Raw genomic sequence first — 19,241 nt, forward strand, 5'->3', positions numbered from 1 at the left:
CCCTGAGCCACCCGGGGTACCCCTGTTTTCCAATGCGTATGCATCATTTTGTCTTTCTCACCAACAAAGTGGTGAGAGTTCCAATTGTCTAGCACCCTTTCTGGCACTTGATATTACCAGACTTCTAGAAAATGTTGCCATTGTGCACGATGCCATTTCATTTGCAGTCATTTTAATTTGCATCTTTTCCATGCACTTATTTGCTATTCACGTATCTTACAAGTCGTTGTTTCTAGAACATCTTGAGAGTTCCTTAAATGCTTGAGAGACAAACCCTTCATGTGATATGTGATTTTTAAATATTTCTTCACCGTCTGTGGCTTGTCTTTTCACTCTCTTAACACTAACCTTTGATGAGCAGACGTCATTAATTTTGGTGAGGTCAAGTAGATTGATTTTTCTTTTATAGATCGTGTTTTTTATGTTATATCTAGAAATCCTTGCTTAGCCTAACATCACAAAGATTTTCTTTTATCTTTTCTTCTGGAAGCTGTATAATTTTAGGTATTGTGTTTAGGTCTAGCATCCGTGGTAAGTCCATTTTTGTGGATAATTTGAGATATGGCTCAAGGTCTGTTGTTTTACATAGAGATACCTAATAATTCCAGCATCTTTTCTTGAAAAGACTATCGTCTCCCCATTGGATTGCCTCTGGACTGTTGTAGAAAATCATTTGCCCATCAATGTGTGGACTCTGTTCTGGCCCAGGGACCGGGGTGCATGTCCCTTCATCATTCCACACCCTCACAATTACTGTAACTTCACACTGAGTCCTGAAATCCGCCAGTGTAAGATCTCCAACTTAGGCGTTTTCAAAATGATCTTGGTTATTCTAGTTTCTTTGTTTTTCCACATAAAATTTAAAATCAGTTTGCCAATATCTACCTGAAAGTCCCACGAGAATTTTAACTGCAACTACATTGAATCTGTAAGTCAGATTACATAGAACTAACATATTAAAGTATTGGATCTTCTAACTCATAACCATAACCACACTGTATCTCTCCATTTATATAGGACTTCGTTTCTTTCTTTCTTTTTTTTTCTTTTTTGTCAATCTTTCATCAGTTTTAGCTTACAGATTTTGCACAATTTTTATTATGTTCATACCAAAGTCTTTTACGGTTATTAGTACTATTTTTTTTAATTTTTTTTTTTTTATGATAGTCACACAGAGAGAGAGAGAGAGGCAGAGACACAGGCAGAGGGAGAAGTAGGCTCCATGCACCGGGAGCCCTACGTGGGATTTGATCCCAGGTCTCCAGGATCGTGCCCTGGGCCAAAGGCAGGCGCCAAACTGCTGTGCCACCCCGGGATCCCTATTAGTACTATTTTTAATGGTGTATTTTTATTTCGATTACCAGTTGTTTCTTACTAGTTTATAGAAATACAATTGACTTTCGTATATTGGCCTCATATCCAGAGAACTTATTAAATGTATGCATTAGGTCTAATAGCTTTTTAGTTTTCTCTGTAGACAATCATATTGTCTAAGAATGGAGACAATTATATTTCTTCTTTTCCAATACATATACACTTTATATCTTTTTTCTTACTTTATTGCACCATTGTTGATGTATTATCTGTTTTGTATATTATTGGATTCAGTTGGCCACAAATTTGTTTTAGAACTTTTTAATTTTTGCCTCAGATTTTTTTTAAGGAATGTTTATATGTATGCTCATTAGAGATGCTAGTCTGGTTTTCTTATTAGTATTTGTCAGGCTTAGGAATCAGAGTAAGAATGCTCTCTATATGGAAGGAGCTGGGAAGTATTCTCTCTTCCTCAAGTTCTTGGAAGAGTTTTTGTATAACCAGTATGATTTCTTCCTTAAATGAGAGATATATGCCCCAGAGAAGCCATCTGGCATGGAGTTTTCTTCGTGGGAAGGATTTTAACTTCAAATTCAACTTTTCAAATAGATAAAAAAAAAAAAAAAAAAGATGCAGATCTGACTCTCTTGAATAAGAGAGGGAACCAAGGCAGGTTAAATTGGAAAAGTCTGAGATTACATATAGTTCTAAAAACATTGGGTAAAGCTGGTGGGGAGCACCCCAGCCAAAGCCATCTAACAGAGGAATCTGCCATCTTGTGGCAATGGGCCTGCCCTGATATCCCTGCCGTGCTCATGCATTGGCTGGAAGCAGATATGGGAAGCATGGCCTCATGAACAGGATGGTTGCCAACAGAAAAATTATGCTCCCACAGTGCACATCTGAGAGGTGCATTTTCATAGCAACTCTACCTGGAGAAGGGCCTCAAGAATCTATCTTTGTAACAGTCCTTCCCCCCACCTCCATCTCCACGTGACTAGAAACATCTGGTCCAGTGAATCACCCTCAGAGGAATAACTGCTTAAAGTTTTACAAGAAGGGCTTCCTAACTGTGTCCAAAGGAAAAAAGGGGCCCAGACTTTGTGGACATAGCATCACACTCTTGGGAACTCAGATGTGAGACGCTCCCTAATTTCTCTGTGACCAGCCTTTGGCTTATAATTATATTCTTAGTAGATGACTTTGCCTTGTTTTCTGCTCTATAAGTTATCATGAGGCAAGGGCCAAGCAGAAGGGACAACCCCGGAGGATGGAAGAGTTGTATCTGCCTCAGGAGAGGGTCTAGAAGAGCATGTGTAAATGGGGGGAAAGGTACAGGCAGGGGGTGGAGGGAAAAATATGTCTGGGCAGCAGGATAGACAGAAAAAAATGGCAGATAAGAGAGGAGGTGGTCCAGTGCAGGGAGGAAGCTAACAAACAAAACACAAGTGTGGGACACTGGGATTCTGGTGTCATTGCCTGCCGAGTAAAAATGCCCGGGAGAGCATTTCTGCAAGTGGCCCTGGGTGCTGAGTCCCAGGGCTGGGGAGGCCCTGTGTTCTTCTGAGCCAATCCACAAGGCAAGGTATGGGTCCCTCAGTGAGCACATTGCACACCGAACCATGGGCAGAGGCACAGGAACCAAGAGAGGGAAACTGTGGCAGAGCTGTCACCCCTCTGTCTTCCTGGTCCTGCCCAGAGGTGGTCCTGATTCCCAAAACACCATCTCAGCCCAAGAAAGACCTAATAGCAGAAGAAAATGGAAGAAGAGCTGTCTGACAGCCAACAATCTATGGAAACGCTCTCAGCACACCTTGCTCAGCCCTGAAAATGCAAGTGCTTCAAGGGGGTTTCAGATGAACTTCAAAGTGTGTACCTGGCACCTGCTCAATTAGGCCCTCTCCTTCCTCTTCATCCCCACCTCCCGCTGCTCTTTTTAGGATAAAGGCCACCATCTTTAACAAGGCTCTTCTTTAATGACCTGGCTGTTGCCCCCTCTTAAGACCAGATCTAAGTCAACTGGGCCTTGAGGGTTAGGTTGTTCAGAGTCAATGTCGGTAACTTCCAGCAACTGGATTGAGGAAAGCTCATCCCAGTTTGCAAACTAATATTTGTCTGATTGCCTTTTAATCCATGCCTCTCCCCAGTACACTGGTAGGACCATGTAAATAAGGGACCCAGTCTGTGTGCTCACTGTGTACATCCAGGACCTGACAGAGTCCTGATTCAAACAGATGCCTAATAATTCATTTCCTGAGTATTGTTATCTATTATAGCACTAGTCTCAAAGATCAGAAACTAGAGAGGTTAAGGAGTATCCACTCTAAACAATAACAACCATTTATTGAGCACCTACTGCAACCTGCAGGAAGACACTTGAACGAGTCTTAGAGCCATGCATTGATTTTCCCAAAAGGGTACATCTGGCAGGAAATTTAATTGGGGCTCGAACCCTGGAGGTCCTGATTGCAGAGTCTGGGTTTCCCAGGTGACTTATAAATATTAGCTGCATGTCAGTGTGTCTTCTCCTTTGCTTCCCTCATAGACGCGTCTGTTATCTGTGCTGTGATGGGGTTGCAGCAGTGCTTGAGGAGTCTATAGCATAGCGATGAGCAGCGTGAGCACCTGCCAGTGTTTGAAGCCTGGCTCCAATCTTGTCATGGGAAGGAAGGATACACACTCAAAATGTGTAATTTAGACTCTGCAGGCAAGAGGGGAGCCAGAGGCAACACTGTCCATGGGTGTGGAGCTTGACTGTCACCTCCCCAAACCTACAAGTTATCAATGCTTTTTTAAAGACCTAGCCTCATAATTCAAGTGAGCCATCAGAGTCTCATTAGGAGAATGGCTTTTCTCTGCGGTTATAAGTTTCTTTTTCCAATGACTGTTTTTCAACTTCTGTGGGTGCTGGTTTCTTGGAAGACATATGGCGGAGCAGGCTTATGGCACAGAAGCACTTTGTCGAAGGGTGTAGGCGAGGAGGAAGGGCTGGCAAGTAGACACTGCTGGTAGAGCAGGGGTGAGTCCCTCATCACCCCTGGCCAGCTGGATGGCTTCGGGCAAGTCACTACTCTACTACTACTTTGGGCAAGTCACTCTACTACTCAGTTTCCTTTTCTAGAAAATGGGGCTAAAAATGGGCCTTAACTGCAGGGGCTTGCTTTGAGTAGTCAATGCATGCACCCTTGATTATGATCTAGACCTCCGTGACATTAGCCATTTTGTGGAAGGCATTTGACTCACTGACTTTGATTTGGGATAAGAGCTGATCCTGCCTCATTCACACAAACATTTCATTACCGTTGTGTGACTTCCATCTGGTGCTGGCTAATCCAGGCCCCTTATTTCAACAGTTAGGACTTGCCCAGGCCAGCATGAAGCCCATGCTGACTCAGCACTCAAAGTGCAGGACAATGGCAAGTAGAAAAAGGAAATGCTCTTCAGCCTCATGATGGTAACACCTGAAGCTTCACTTACCCATCCTGTAAATAAATCTTCTGTCAGGTTTTGGACCTTGTAATATCTGACTCTCTAGCTAGATGTCCCTCTGTCCCAACGTGGAAGATGGTGTGTGACACATAGTAGGTATTCCCTGAATGTTTAGTGAACAACTGAAATCATCTAATAAGTGTCTATAAAAGCTCCCATTCAGATCTGGGCCGAAAGTATAAATCCATACTTGTTAGGAAACAGCTTGTGAGCAAATCTAAATTCCTTTGCCACATAAAGCACCTCATTAATTGGCCCCAACCAGCCTACTAATCCTCCTCCACCTGTGCTTCTCCCATGTCCCAACTACCGAGTTCTAACCCCACTAAACCTTAGAGCATTCCCAGGATGGGTCATGCCCCTTTACAACCTTGTGGACCCGTACACATTCTCTGTTTCTGAAATGCCCTTACCTTTTAAGCGTGGTCAGCTCCTACCAAGCCTTCAAAACCCCAGCTTGAATGCCTCCTCCTCCAGGATGTCCCCCTGACCTCCCAAGGTACATCGATAATCCCTTCTCTGGAGTCCCTCAATCCCCTGTCCAGAGCACTGAGGAAGAGGCCAGCTTTAAGGTCGTCCTCAGGGCGGGACTAAAGTCCTAGCTTTGCAACTTGGGCCAGTTAGGTGGCCTCTCTGAACGTCAGTCTTTTCATCTGCTAACCTGTACCCATAGCAATGTCTCAGGGTTTCAGTGGGAATAATTTAATTAGAGAATTAGAAAGTAGGTGCCCCTGGGTGGCTCAGTGGGTTAAGTGCCTGCCTTCAGCTCAGGTCATGATCCTAGGATCCTGGGGTCCAACCTCAGCCTCATCTCCCTGCCCAGTAGGGAGTCTGCTTCTCCCTCTGCCCCTTGCCCCACTCGTGCTTTCTCTCCTTCTGTCTCTCTCTCTCTCTCTCTCTCTCTCTCTCAAATAAATAAATAGAATCTTTTAAAAAAATTGTAAGTTTCTCATCCCTGGCAGCCAGCACACTAGCTGGCACATAGTAGATGCTCAATGCATTCTTGCAAAATGCTGTGTGCGGTCATGCATGGATGACTCTGAGCCCTCTGATCCCCTAGAGTGTCCAGGAGGAGCGAGATCCCCCTGCAGCGGCAGGGGCAGCTGTGCAGAAGGCATGGAAGGAAACGGAAGGTGCTCTTGCCAGGTAAGTTCTGAGACATGTTCTCCTTACCTGTCATCCTTCCATAGACACATATACTCCAGGTGGAATCTCTAAGAAGTAGCGATATTAATAAAAAGAATGTAGGATCTGCAGCAAAATGATCTCTTAGGGGCTGCAGACCTTTGAGAGAGTCATATCCCCCCTCAGCCTTAAGCACATCCTTCTATAAAATTGGCTTAATCAAAATACTTATGCAATTGCATTCATTGAAAAAGTGCGATGAGATGATATATGTGAAAATATTTTGTGCGACTCTTCAGAGCCATGGAAATCACCATGTTTGTCCCCATTAATAAGCGCCACTATCAGCAGGCTAGGCAGTGGTCAGCAGTCAGCCATTACCCCATGAAAGTGACCTTTTGTGAGCTTCAAGCCTTGGATAATTAAAATGCAGAGAAATCCTTCTTCAAGGGATGGAGCTCAGTTGTCTTCAGAAACACAGAAGTGAAAGAGTGTTCACTCTGGAGTGAAGTTATGATGTGACTGCTTGCGCTCGCTCTCTGTGTACCTTCGGGTGACAAAGCAGCTCCTTCTGAGGAGCTCCAGACTCTTGGTGAACAGTGGTGCAGGGGTTAGTGCAAATGTTATAGCATAAAAACAGCCCAGTATGATGGCAGAAGGAGAAAGAGGAGCTTCAGGAAAGGACAGGTACAGTTGAGAAGCAAGTGCTGACAGGCCATGAGTTAGAAATCCAAGGGCTTCGCGGAATGTAGAGTACTTGGGCCTCATGCCATCTCCCTGCTGTTCCACAGGATGGGTTTGGGGGAACGGCCTGCGAAGCCTGCGCTCATGACAACTTATTCGGACCCAACTGTTCAGCAGGTATGTCTGATTTCTGTGTGATCAAATGCATGTGTGAAGGCCAAAAGTCAAACCTGGCTGATGCCGCTGAAGGCCCCAGAATGGCTGTTCCTTGGTTGGTGGCGGGAAGGGGTGCACCAAACTGTTATGTAGACCCAACTCAACACAGGCAAAACAAAGAGGTGACAACAAATGCAGTCTTTGGAAGGAGAGGCAGTGTCTTCCGTGGCTCTCAGCACCCATGGCAGCTACTCACCAGTAGTGCTTTCTGTCAAATTTGGCAGCGTATGGTTCCTGCCCTCCAGGCCCCAGGCTCCAATATCCACCTGTTGCTTGCCCTGGAGGTCTTTCTGGTCCTGGTTTCAGCAGAGACCTTCCTCCTAAGAGCCTCTTCTTCCATGGCAGGTCCCACCTCATTCAGTTCCCTCCTTTTGGGAGTTCTCAAATACCTCAGGTGATCAGGGATTACTGGCTCCATTTTGCAGATTAAACAAACAAATTGATACTGGCTTGTGCATTCTCTTGTTTCTCCCCAGAAGTAGATCCTCAGGCAAGGATTTCAATACAGGTAGCATATTTGGCATGTGACCCCAGAGACATCCAGAAAACGACATAGGGAAGATAAAGGGACACCATCAAACTGGAGACAATTAGATGATTAGAACTGGACGCCCCAGGGAATCGGGGAGTCAGGGTCAAACATTCATCTTAGAGTTGTCCCACCAGAGGGAGCGGGAACCACAGTGTGGGACAGAATAAGGACCCCTGTCCCCCAAAAAAATGTCCACATCCTAATCCATCGGACCTAGGATTATGATATTTCACATGGCAAGGGGAATTGTGGTTGCAGACGGAATTCAGGTTGCTGATCATCTGACCCTAAAGAAATTATCTTAGGTTATCCGTACCCAAAGGTCCTTGAATGTGGAGGAGGAACGCAGGAGACAGTGTCAGGGTGCTGAGATGTAAGGAAGACTCTGCCAGGCGTGGCTGGCTTTGGAAACAAAAGGGAGCCGCAAGCCAAGCAATGAGGGAAGCCTCCAGGAGCCGGAAAAGACAGCGATGGATGCAGCTGCCAGCGAGCACTTGGGCAGAACAGCCTTCCTAGGAAGGGCCCTCAAGGGACTGGGGTGGCTGGTGCAGCCTGGAGAATGTGGGATGGTCAGTTGGGCTTGCCAGATTCAGTCTCCCAGAGGTCGTGTCAGGGGGCCTTCACCCAATGGGACCTGAGTTCTGGCTTTTCTGGAAACCCTGATAGACACTGCTTGATTCGAGTACCATTTGCAATGAATCCTATGGCCCGAAAGCAGACATCTCACCCCATAGACCTGCACCCCGTGGAACAAGTCTGACCTGCAACAACGCGGAGGCTTTATCTCCTGGTCCACGGCCCCTTGAAGGCAGGTGCTGACCTGCTCAGGGAGGAGACGCGCACCACACTTTAGTGGGATGAATACGAGCATGAATGAGGGTATAGATGAATGAACAATCTAGTTCACTCCAGCCATACTGTCCTGACCCGCAGGCTTGACTTTGAGAGGCAGCATGTAGGGATCATCAGGGCCTTGGTCCACACTCAGGCCGGGCCTCAGCCTGAGGGCTTCTAACCGTGGGAGCCCTAAGTTCACCAGGCACATGCTCGTCTTGTCTTCCTCCGTAAAAACAAAAACAATACTGTGTCCCTCGGTGTCATTATGAGGATATAGTGAGAACATCAGCGCACAATACATGTCAGCAATTATTATTTCCAGGACCAATTATTCTCCAGTGACCCCCAAATTTAGGTCTCTGTTCATCCACCACTCCACAGAAGATTATTTCACGGGGGTGTTGCCAAAAAACAAACTGAAGACAGATGTTGGTATTCAGTGTGTTTTTGACATTGCATGTTACATTGAAGGGCGTGCTTCCCAAACCAGTCCTTTCCTAATCATCCTGGGATCTGAATCACATATTTTAGATAAGTATTGGAAAGGGAAAAAAGACAGCATCCAACACTGTTTACTAACAGGAAAGCCAAGGGCAGCTTGGGGATGAAAATCTGGAAAGAAGATGAGCCCGTGTTGCCTCCAAGAAATGGGTGCCAGTTACTGATAAGCACAGATAGACAAGGAGGCTGTGAACGTTTCTATTTTTTTTTAAAGATTTTATTTTTTAATTCTTATTTATTTATGATAGTCACAGAGAGAGAGAGAGAGAGAGAGAGAGAGGCAGAGACATAGGCAGAGGGAGAAGCAGGCTCCATGCACCGGGAGCCCGACGTGGGATTCGATCCCGGGTCTCCAGGATCGCGCCCTGGGCCAAAGGCAGGCGCCAAACCGCTGCGCCACCCAGGGATCCCTGTGAACGTTTCTAAATAAAGTATCCTCCCTTCACATTGTTCGGGCCCTGGAGGAAGGGGAAGTGAAAGGGGAGAAGGTGGATTAGAAACTTAAAGTTTTAAGTGAGAAACCTAAACTGGGACTCAGGAAAGAAAACCCCTTGCTCTAGGCTCCAGTCAGTAGAACTCTGGGAGATGATGGAGGGTCCTAATCTGCACCATCCACGCAGGTGCTTGATGCTCAGAATAGATGGATGGATGAATGGACAGACGGACGGATGGATGAATAAATAGATGGATGGACAGACAGATGGAAGGATGGACAGACAGACAGAGGGATGGATGGACAGATGAATGGAAGGATGGACAGATGGACGGACAGACAGATGGATGGATGGACAGACGGATGGACAGCTGGCAGTCTTGGTGATGACTAGCCTTCTCCATTATCAAGGACAAGGGGGACTCGCAAACCTTTTCAGCTGGGCGTCCACCGGGTGCCAGTATCAGCCCATGCAGGGAGGCACTGGTCCTCAGAAGTGACGTGCTGCCCATAATGGTGTGCTGCCCGTAAGTAGGACAGCTCCATTAGCTGCAGGTTATTTTTAACACTGCCTGTAACCTGCTGCCAGAGCATTCTCTTACCCGCTGGTGAGGAGTTCAGCCTTGATTGGACTCACAGCCAAGGGCTTTCACCTGTGCTGCCAATGTCCCAGCCTGCTCCATGTCTCACTACTGGTCAGGGCGGAAAGCAAAGCTCACTTTCTCTAACATCACCCTCAAATCAATCCCACGATTTTGTCTTGTTAATAATGGTAGCTAGAATCTGCTGAGCACCAGGCGCTGTGCAAAGTTTGCCGCGCATGCTCTTTTTGGATCCTGACAACAACTCTGCCAGCTGGGTCCTCGTGTTATGGATAAAGAGGCAGAGAGGTCACTCAAGGTCAAGCAGCTGTTTCAGAGACAAAGAAGAACTTGACTCCACCTATCTGGCTTCAAAGCCTGGGTGGCCAAACGCTGCACTCTTCCGCCCCTGCTGAGCATCCACCATGTGCAAGGCCCTGACAAATGATAGGACTCTAATGAGGAGACAGATTCGTCCCCCAGGAGCTGGAAGGGCAGGTGACAGTTACAAGCCAGTGTGCACAGCACACATAGGATGCTATAAGGAGAGGACAAGAGAAGCCCACTTGCCAAGGGGCAGGGCCCCAGGGGCTTCGGGCACTGTCCCTCAGACTCACGTGGCCGTAGCTTGGACCATGTTAAAGTCACACACCGCGAGTGTTGTCGTGTCTCTGGAGGTTTGCTGACACCAGTTCAACAAATTCCAAGGGATCCTTGAAAGACATCTCAGAATCCCCCTGCAACTCACTTCTTCTCCCCAAGGACATTTTCTTGCTGATAGCTTGGGACCCTCCACTATGCATCAGGGACTCCCAAAGGCTGCCCCTGCTGGGTCACTGAATCCAGACAATGGCTGTGCCAGAAGACAGGACACAGGGAGAGGCTCATACCACGCAGTCCAGAGGGAAGCCCAGTGGCAAAACAGCTCCTACAATTAGCATCTAAGGTGGGAGCCAGGCTGGGTTACATTCAATTCCCTCTACTGTCTCTTGCCCTCTTCCACCAGCCAAAGGACACATAAGGCCTCAAACCTCCAAGTCCGGCTCCCACTATACAGTTAGCCCTTGAATTTAGGTACTGTAGACTATACCCAGTGCCTCGTACAGTGACTGCCACTGCGTAGGAACTGAGGTGTTTTTTAAATTGAATTAAATTGATCCTTCTCCACAGAGATGAAGTATACCCCGTCTGCACCGCAGTTACCTCTGAGACCAATCTGACTTCTCTCCAGAGCTTCTGTTCCAATAGCCGCAGCCATAGGTGAACATCAAGGTGCTTTGTTAAAACAAAAACAAGGGCAAGTCAGTTTTGAAGTGAGGATGACAACTGCAAATCCAATTTAAATTTTCACATAATTTGAATAAATAGCCTGAGCTAGCTGTGTCCCACTTGCATATGTAGTGCAGGGTTGATGAGCCCCACCTCACGGGGTGCAGCGAGCAGCAAAGGAGATAAATCATGTAAAGCATGTGGCAAAATGCCTGATGGACAGTAAGTACTCAATAAAAGGAAGGGCAGCGCCAGTTCTAGGGTAAGGTGAGGGAGGGACATGCCTCAGGGGCCAAATTTAAGGAGGCATCAAAAACTCAGTAATCGGGCAGCCCTGGTGGCGCAGCGGTTTAGTGCCGCCTGCAGGCCGGGGTGTGATCCTGGAGACCCGGGATCGAGTCCCACATCGAGCTCCCTGCATGAGGCCTGCTTCTCCCTCTGCCTGTGTCTCTGCCTCTCTCTCTCTCTCTCGCTCTGTGTCTCTCATGAATAAATAAAAAATAACTAAATAACATCTTAAAAAAAAAACTCAGTAATCAAGATAAGTCATTTCATTTCTCAGCTAACAAAGGGCCACAAACAGGTGGCTTCCAAAACTGGAATTTAGGGTCTCGGTTCTGGAAGCTAGAAATCCAAAATCAACAGGTCGGCAGGGCCATGCTCCTTCCGAGTGCTCTGGGAGAGGCCCCTGCTATTCCCTCACGGCTTTGGGTGGGGCAGGTGGTCCCGGTCTTGAGATAGCACCATTGCAATGTCTACATGGCAGTCTTGTCCTCTCCTCTTCTTAGGCCCAGTCCTATTGGGCTAAGGCCCATCCTACTCCAGGAGGACCTCAACCCAACTATCGATCACTAGATAGATCAATAGATCTATCATGTCCTGGCATTCATCCCACTGCATTGCGATGGGCTACTTTCTTCTGCCATTAGATGTGGAGGGCTCAGACTTTGTCTTGTTTATCTTTAGGTCATTAATCCCAAGCACTGAACATGAGAGATGTTCAATACATACTTTGAAAGAAGGAAGATAAATTAATGAGTCATCCTGTGTGCTTAGAACCTGAGATGGAAAAAATGAAGTAATGGAAATGAAAAGTAAAAAAGGTTGGAGTCAGGTTGGATAGAGCTTTGTTTGCCAAAGAGAGGCATTTAGATTCCATTTGGTTAGCAATTGGAATCGCTGAGATATTTTGGGGAAAATCACCTGCCATTACTGATCAAATGAAATGGATGGAACGAACAGAGAGGTAAGAACTTGGACAGCAAGGCCAGAGTCTCTTCCTCAGTCTAGTACCACATGACAGTCTAGGCAAGACACCATAAGTTCACCAAGAGGACGGCAGTTCTGATGGGTATCAAGAGCAGGGGATTGAGGTGGGACACATGGCAAAGAATTCAAAGGATTTGAGGTCTTACCAGATGTTTGGAATACTTTATTTATTCTTGCTTCTCCAGCATTTGGTTAGGTTTTTAATTTTTTTATTTTTTTAAATTTTTATTTATTTATGATAGTCACAGAGAGAGAGAGAGAGAGAGAGAGGCAGAGACACAGGCAGAGGGAGGAGCAGGCTCCATGCACCGGGAGCCCGACGTGGGATTCGATCCCGGGTCTCCAGGATCGCACCCTGGGCCAAAGGCAGGCGCCAAACCGCTGCGCCACCCAGGGATCCCCTGGTTAGGTTTTTAAGCAAGTGGATCTTCTTAGTTATGTTTCACTTGAGTTAATATTAAATTGCCTGACATGCACTGAACATGGGTGGTAGGCAGAAGAATGGCCCTGCAGAGAAGTCCGGATCCTCAGCCCTGGAACTTGTAAATACTTCAGGTTACATGGCAGAGGAGAATTAAGGTAATTAGATTAAGATAATAAATTTGTGTTGTTTTAAGTCACAATTCAGTTGTGGTAATTTGTTATAGCAAGAAAAGGAAACCAATAAAATGTTTCACAGAGGGCCAGGCCTACGGTGCTGGTGACCCCATCAGATAGTAAATCTCACCATAAGTGAGCTACAGTCTGAGTGTAAGGAATTGACCATTTATTTCAAATGCCCTTCACTTGTCATTCCTGAAATGATCTGCCAGTTGGCTGAAAAGCTACCTATTTCAAGCTAGAAGTCTTGGCATGGTTATTCTCTGCCCTTCCAAATTTCTTTTTTAAACTTGAACTTCCACATCATTCAAGAAATAGGATTTATCCCAATTGATAGTAGATCCCCACTGCCAACAATAATTGAGCTAATGATAGCTTTTCTCCATTAAACATGACAGGTGTATAAAAACCATTAAGTTAATTCCCTTCTTCAGGCATCCAAAGATAAAGTAAGTAACTTAAAAGTAGAGAAAAGCACTCCAGTGCACTCCAGTGCACCAATACATTATCTCACAGGGATTTCTACAGTGAGCTATCACTATCCTCATGCTATACGTAAAAAAAATTGAAACTAATAAAAGGAAAATGAAGCCAAGATCCAAAGCAGAGTCTCTAGGACGTCAAACCCATGGTTCTTCCTGTCGCCTCATGAAGATTCCCAATAAAAACTATCTCAAAGCATCACTCCTCCAGAATAATCAGAAGACTATATCAGGTAATGAAAAAAATCCCCATTTTCTGTCTACAGTGTGCAGCTGTGTGCATGGAGTGTGCAACAGTGGGATAGATGGTGATGGAAGCTGCGAGTGCTACTCTGCGTACACTGGCTCCCACTGCGACCAACGTAAGTACTGCTGGCTTCCTGAATGCCTCGCCAGATCATGTAGGTACAGAAGGATGCATTTCAACTCTGCATTCACATACCAGGGCCCTCCAGGGGTGAGGTACCCTCAAGTATTTTCCTGGGAGAAAACCAAAAAGTAAAAAGATGGGGGGGAAAATGAAATGAAAGTATGGGAGGGAAGGGAAGGGAATGGGAGGGGAGGAGAGAGAGGGAAGAAATAGTATAGAAGAGGGGAAGTCATGGGAGATTTGAGAGCAATGTTCCAACAGAGCTGTGGTTTAGGAAGGTCAAGCTGGTGGCCGGGTGAAAGATGGAGCAGAGGAGGCTGGACCCTGGCTGATGCCATGGCAACAAGTCGGCCGCCTAGTAAGGAGGATAAGGCATGTTCTCAATTGCATGTCTCAGGGACAGAACACGTGGAAGTTCCCTAAGGCTAAGTGATTTGCCAGAGGTGACAAAACTACCAGAAAGAAGAGCTGGGACTCAAATCATTTGAAATTCTTTGAACAATCTATCACACTGGGTCCAAGAATGAGAAAGGAACCACAGGGTGATTGAAACAAGGGAAGTTTAGTATAAAGAACTAGTAAGCTAGGGTAGGAGAGTGGCTATGGACATGCCAAGTGACCTCTAGGGCTGCTGGGGCATAACAGAGCAAGGAAAAACTTGGAGAGGGTGGTCGTCCCCAAGGCTGAGCTCACGTTCTGTTGGAGAAGGTACAGTGGCTGCACACCCGGTAGAGGAGACAGGTGCTGCTGTGCCCAAGCTGGCCTAGGACAACAGCCCTCCAGGGCACCAATGAGCCATGGCCGGAGGGTGAGAACGCAGAGGGAGTTAAGTGTTGTGAGTGTTGGAGTTGGAGTGAGCAATGTCTGTGTGTAGAAAGGGCAGTGGGAAGGTGATCACTGGTTCCAGCTGGGGGTGCAAGGTCGCCAACAGACTGTGCACTTAGAGTGATGGCTGAGGCAGAGCATCACTGAGTGTCCTCACACGGCCCCTCACTGGCAGACTATGCAGCAGGGCCCAGCACAAAGGAAACCGCAGAGGAGTCCCTTTCTCCTGCGGGGGGCGGGGGGTGCTCAGCACCCCTATCGGCCAGGCTCCACATATCACTGCAAAGGAGAAACACTCAGAATCCGGTCCATTATCAAAGAGTGGGTAACGAGGGTTGAATTTGGAGCTCATCCAAAGAGAAAGTGGACATTCTTCCTGTGACACGGAGCTCACTTATAACTTCTCCTCCCTCTGGATGTTACTTTCCTGATCTATAAAATGAAGGGATTAGACCAAGATTCAGATTCAACAAATTCAAACTCATTTAATTGAGAGTCAGCAAGGGGCTCTGCACAGTAAGGAGAACGAATAAAACACAGCCTTCCTCCCATGGAGGAGACAGACACACAAGTGACCGACTCAAATCAACAGCAGATGAAACTCAGGTGGACAGGATGATGCCCTCTGTAGATGTCAGTCACCTCCCTCCCTGGTCATTCCTGTCATTGCCCAGTGGACTTATGAGCAAAGACCTTTGGAATAAGACAGGAGACCCCCCACACACACACCCGAAGCCAGCCTAATGGAGAACACTGACCGATTTGCCTCCAAATGACAAAAATAATTCTACTGAGTCAAAAGATAAATAGACTGGGGCAAAATATTTGTAACTCATGTGGCAGAAAAGTTTTTATAATAAGATGAGGTTCATGAACCCAATTTTAAAATTTGCTAAAGAGCGGCTACTTCCCGGGAGAAGAAATAAAAAGTAGCCCACGAGCATAGAAGAGGTGCTTAACCCCATGCAGAAAGGCCAGCTGATCACAGATTAATTTAAAACTATAATGAAGTGATATTGTAGAGCTTTGAAGGTTTGGTTGACGGTTTGCACACGATGTTACACAGACTGCAAAGATAGAAAATATTCATCTGTGGGTAGGAGAAAAATCATGGTGCTGCCAGTGGGGAGGTGGGTTGCTATAGCCTATGAGGGAAATTTATCTATTCAATTGTAAAATATGCTTACAGTTTTCTGCCCTGGCCCCAAATTTTAGGAATTTACCTGGAAAAAGAGAGGCAAGCGCCAGTAGGTAAAAATATATGCCCAAAGAAATTCACATCGGTATTGTTTGTAAGAACAAAACCAGCTGGAAACAACCTGAATGTCCCTCAACAGGAAGTGTTAAGTGAGCTGTGGAGCACCCCATTCCAGTTGGGTAACGCTCGCTGTTGCAAGAAACAAGCACAAGAATCCCACGGCTTCGCACTAAGATTTCAAAACTGTACCGAGACATCCCAAGCTACCACATCAGACTCATGAGGGTTTCATAGGATATTTTAAACTTTTGTGGGGGAGACAGTGATGCATCTGTAGTAGAATCCTGGGCAAACTGCTAACTTGAGGTAGTTCACGATTTCAGCGTTGGGTAGCACTACATCCTTTCCAGCGATTTCATCTTTACAGAGCTGTGTTTTCAATGGTTGCTAAGATAAAAAGCAAGTATCATGCAGAAATCCTTTTGACTGGACTGAGGGTGGTAGTTTCCTGTCCGACTCCGAGGTTGGAGACGTTGCATCCCAAAAGTTCACATATTCTACTTATAAGCAAATGTGGTTCTTCGAGAATGAAATCAAAATATTTCTCTCTATGTTGACCACGTTGCTTTTTCAAATGGCTACTAAGGTCTCATGACACACTTACTGAATTCCTCAGTTCTGACAACTTACTAAGTGGACCTGGTAGATATTTCTTTTAGACTGAGGCACCATGAGAAAATTAAGACGCTAAGCACCATGACCTGAGAATTTGGGGAACCTCCAGCTTAACACAACAGGTGTGTAATTCGTATTCACTGGGGGTGTCCCCGGCTGACATCTGTTTCCACCACATGGTGGGCAGGGGTCCCGATTGTCCTATTCAGCGCCTCTGCCATTCTGCAGCACCTCACAATGCTCTGTTTAACGCAATGGAAGGAAGAAGAGAGGCAGGAGAAGTCCCTGCTTATGAGATCAAGAATGACATATCCAACTTCCCCTCAATAGTCCATCAGTATAGTCACATGACCCCCCTGGCTGCAAAGAAGGGTTGGAAATGCAATCCTTTAGAGGGCAGCCACTTCCTGGCAATGATTCTGCTCTACAGAATGATTGAGGGGATATTCTCTACGAATGTTTGGTTCCACTAGCCACTTCTGGGGACAACAAATGAGACATTCGTTGGCCTTTGGAGGGCCGCGCACGGACTGCTCTTTGTTCCAACATCTTTTCAAGGATGTTCATATTGCAAACAGCCTCTGAAGATGGAGGGTCTCTGTAGGGAACCAAGCGTAGGCATGTTTCCAGCCTGTTCTAGCTCTTGGCGGGTTACATTTCTGCTCAAAATTCATCCTCTTTGCCTGCTCCGTGATAATGAAGGGGCATTTGTAAATACGTCTCATTTGCCAGCCAGCGAGGTATACATAAAATCTTATCAAGAGAGAGTGCTGGAGGGACACTGAAGAAAGAAGGGTTTTCTCCCCCTGTTTCTGCTTTAGCTCACTTGCCAGGGCCCCAAGGAACATGGGTTTTTGCCACTGCTCAGCCCTGCACAGCTTCTCCAGGGGTAAGTTCCTGCAAGGCCCTGCTTGCTGCAGTGTTTGCCCACTGTGTACTAATGCTTGACTCAGGCAGCAGCACAGGCCTGAATTCCACCACACAGAGAAGTGCTTGCTGTTCAGTGTGCCTTCTCCTCAGGGCCGTGCATACCAAGGGAGCTGCAGGGGTGGCCACTGGAGGGCCAACCACACTGCCTCTCCCCACACAGCTGGCCCTGAAGCCACCCTGGCCCCAGCCACACACAGGAGTATACTTCACTTCTGAGGGGATAGCTTCTTAGCATCTGGTTCTGGAAGCACCCAGTGGCAGGCAGCTTCCCCAGGCACCAAATGAACCCTGAACCTTGGCACCTTCTTGAGGGTGACCTTCCCTGGAGCCCTCAGAGGAAGATCTCCAGCAAGTCTCACCAGCAAGGCACTTCAGCACTTTCTCCACCATTTAGTGACCAAGGCGTGCCCTTTTCCAGTGACATCTGGATCTCGGTCCTGGAGAGAGGAGGGCTCTACCTTGGGAATTTACTTCAACCCTAAGGGAATGGTTGCTTTTTATATACCCACTATTCCTTCATTCTTTAGCAGTCTTTTGAACTGTCATGGATTTTCTGCTGATAACTATGCTAAAACATTCCCTGTTCAAATAGGTATATGGTTTCTGACTCCTGACTGGACCCTAACTAATACATTGCCTATTATTAAAAAACAAACAAACAAAAACCTTAGGTTCCCTAAGATTGGGGCTCCTCTGCTGCATACATACACTGCTCTGCATTGTTCCAGGGGACTTGGGGCTGGAAGAGCTTGTGCAACACTGCCACCACTCTGGCTAGTACTCTTGATATGAATAGTAAACTGTCTTTCACTTCTGAACCAAGGGTTTCATAACTTCTACCAGCATCCGTGGAACTTAGCTTTGCACATTGGATCATATGCCAGATTCCTTATAATTCTTGACAACTATCGTGCTTCCCTATATGATGAAGTACTACGTAGTTATTAGAGATTAAAATAGATCTTTAAGTACCTCCCTGGGATACTGTTAAATTAAAAATCAAGTTGCTAAATATCTTCATAGGTTTCCATTTTGTTTTAAAAAATCATCTAAATAAATTTATAAGTGAAGGTAGAACAAGATTCAGAAAAAGGGTTTGTTTTTACTTCACACATTCTGTGTTTTTTGAATTGTCCACAGTGAGTCTTTCTTAATTACTTTTTTTCATCACAAAGAACACTGCGTTGGTTGAGATTTTTAGAATCAGTTATTCTACTAACGTGGGTATCTCAACCATCTACTTTTGCAGCCATCCCTGAATGTGCAGACCTGCTCTGCCCAGAAAATTCCAGATGCTCACCTTCCAGCCAAGATGAAACGAAACTGGAATGCAAATGCCTTCCCAATTACCAAGGCGATGGCCACTACTGCAAGCGTGAGTCGATTTTAGATCCTGCTCGTTCATTAATTGAGTCTTTTAAGTTACTCAACAGAAAAAAAAGCAAAACCTCACAACCTCCATAAGATTAACCCAATGGCACTTTTATCTCTCTCTGTGTTAAGTTGAGTGAAATACATCTAACAAGTGCTGAGCACCTGCTCATCCACGATAGCCTTTCACTAAATGGCAGTCTCTCCTTATATCATCAAAGCACATAAATAGATTTTCACACATAGTTTTATATAATTGTACCAATGTTAGCATAAAATGGAGTCTGTCCGTCTTTCTTTCCTTCTTTTTTCCCTTTCCTGTCCATGCTCATTTGCTTTGTGAGAGATTGTGTTGTGTATTGTTTATGAGCATGAATGCTGGTGGCAGACTGCCAGCATTCAGATCCCAGATCTACTTATTACTAGATACATGACCTTGGACAAATTCTTTAACTTGCCTGTGCCTCTGTTTTCCTATCTATCAAATGTGAATAATAATGGCTCCTACTCTAGAGAGTTGTTGTAAGGAGTAACTGAGTT

General features: G+C 46.0%; 1 protein-coding gene across 4 annotated transcripts in view; it reads left to right on the forward strand.

Moving 5' to 3' along the window:
• STAB2 (stabilin 2) overlaps positions 1–19,241 on the forward strand; it is a 140,577-nt gene that overhangs the window by 11,298 nt on the left and 110,038 nt on the right. For all 4 annotated transcript variants that reach the window (XR_005370723.1, XM_038558865.1, XM_038558866.1 and 1 more), the window contains exons 4-7: positions 5,864–5,949; positions 6,720–6,789; positions 13,599–13,694; positions 18,580–18,705. Coding sequence is in view for 3 of the 4 variants with exons in the window: in XM_038558865.1 (XP_038414793.1) it covers positions 5,864–5,949; positions 6,720–6,789; positions 13,599–13,694; positions 18,580–18,705 (378 nt within the window). In the remaining variant the exon portion in view is untranslated. The remainder of the gene's footprint in view (positions 1–5,863; positions 5,950–6,719; positions 6,790–13,598; positions 13,695–18,579; positions 18,706–19,241) is intronic.

The sequence above is a fragment of the Canis lupus genome, chromosome 15, assembly GCF_011100685.1.
Source record: "Canis lupus familiaris isolate Mischka breed German Shepherd chromosome 15, alternate assembly UU_Cfam_GSD_1.0, whole genome shotgun sequence".
Taxonomy (NCBI): domain Eukaryota; kingdom Metazoa; phylum Chordata; class Mammalia; order Carnivora; family Canidae; genus Canis; species Canis lupus.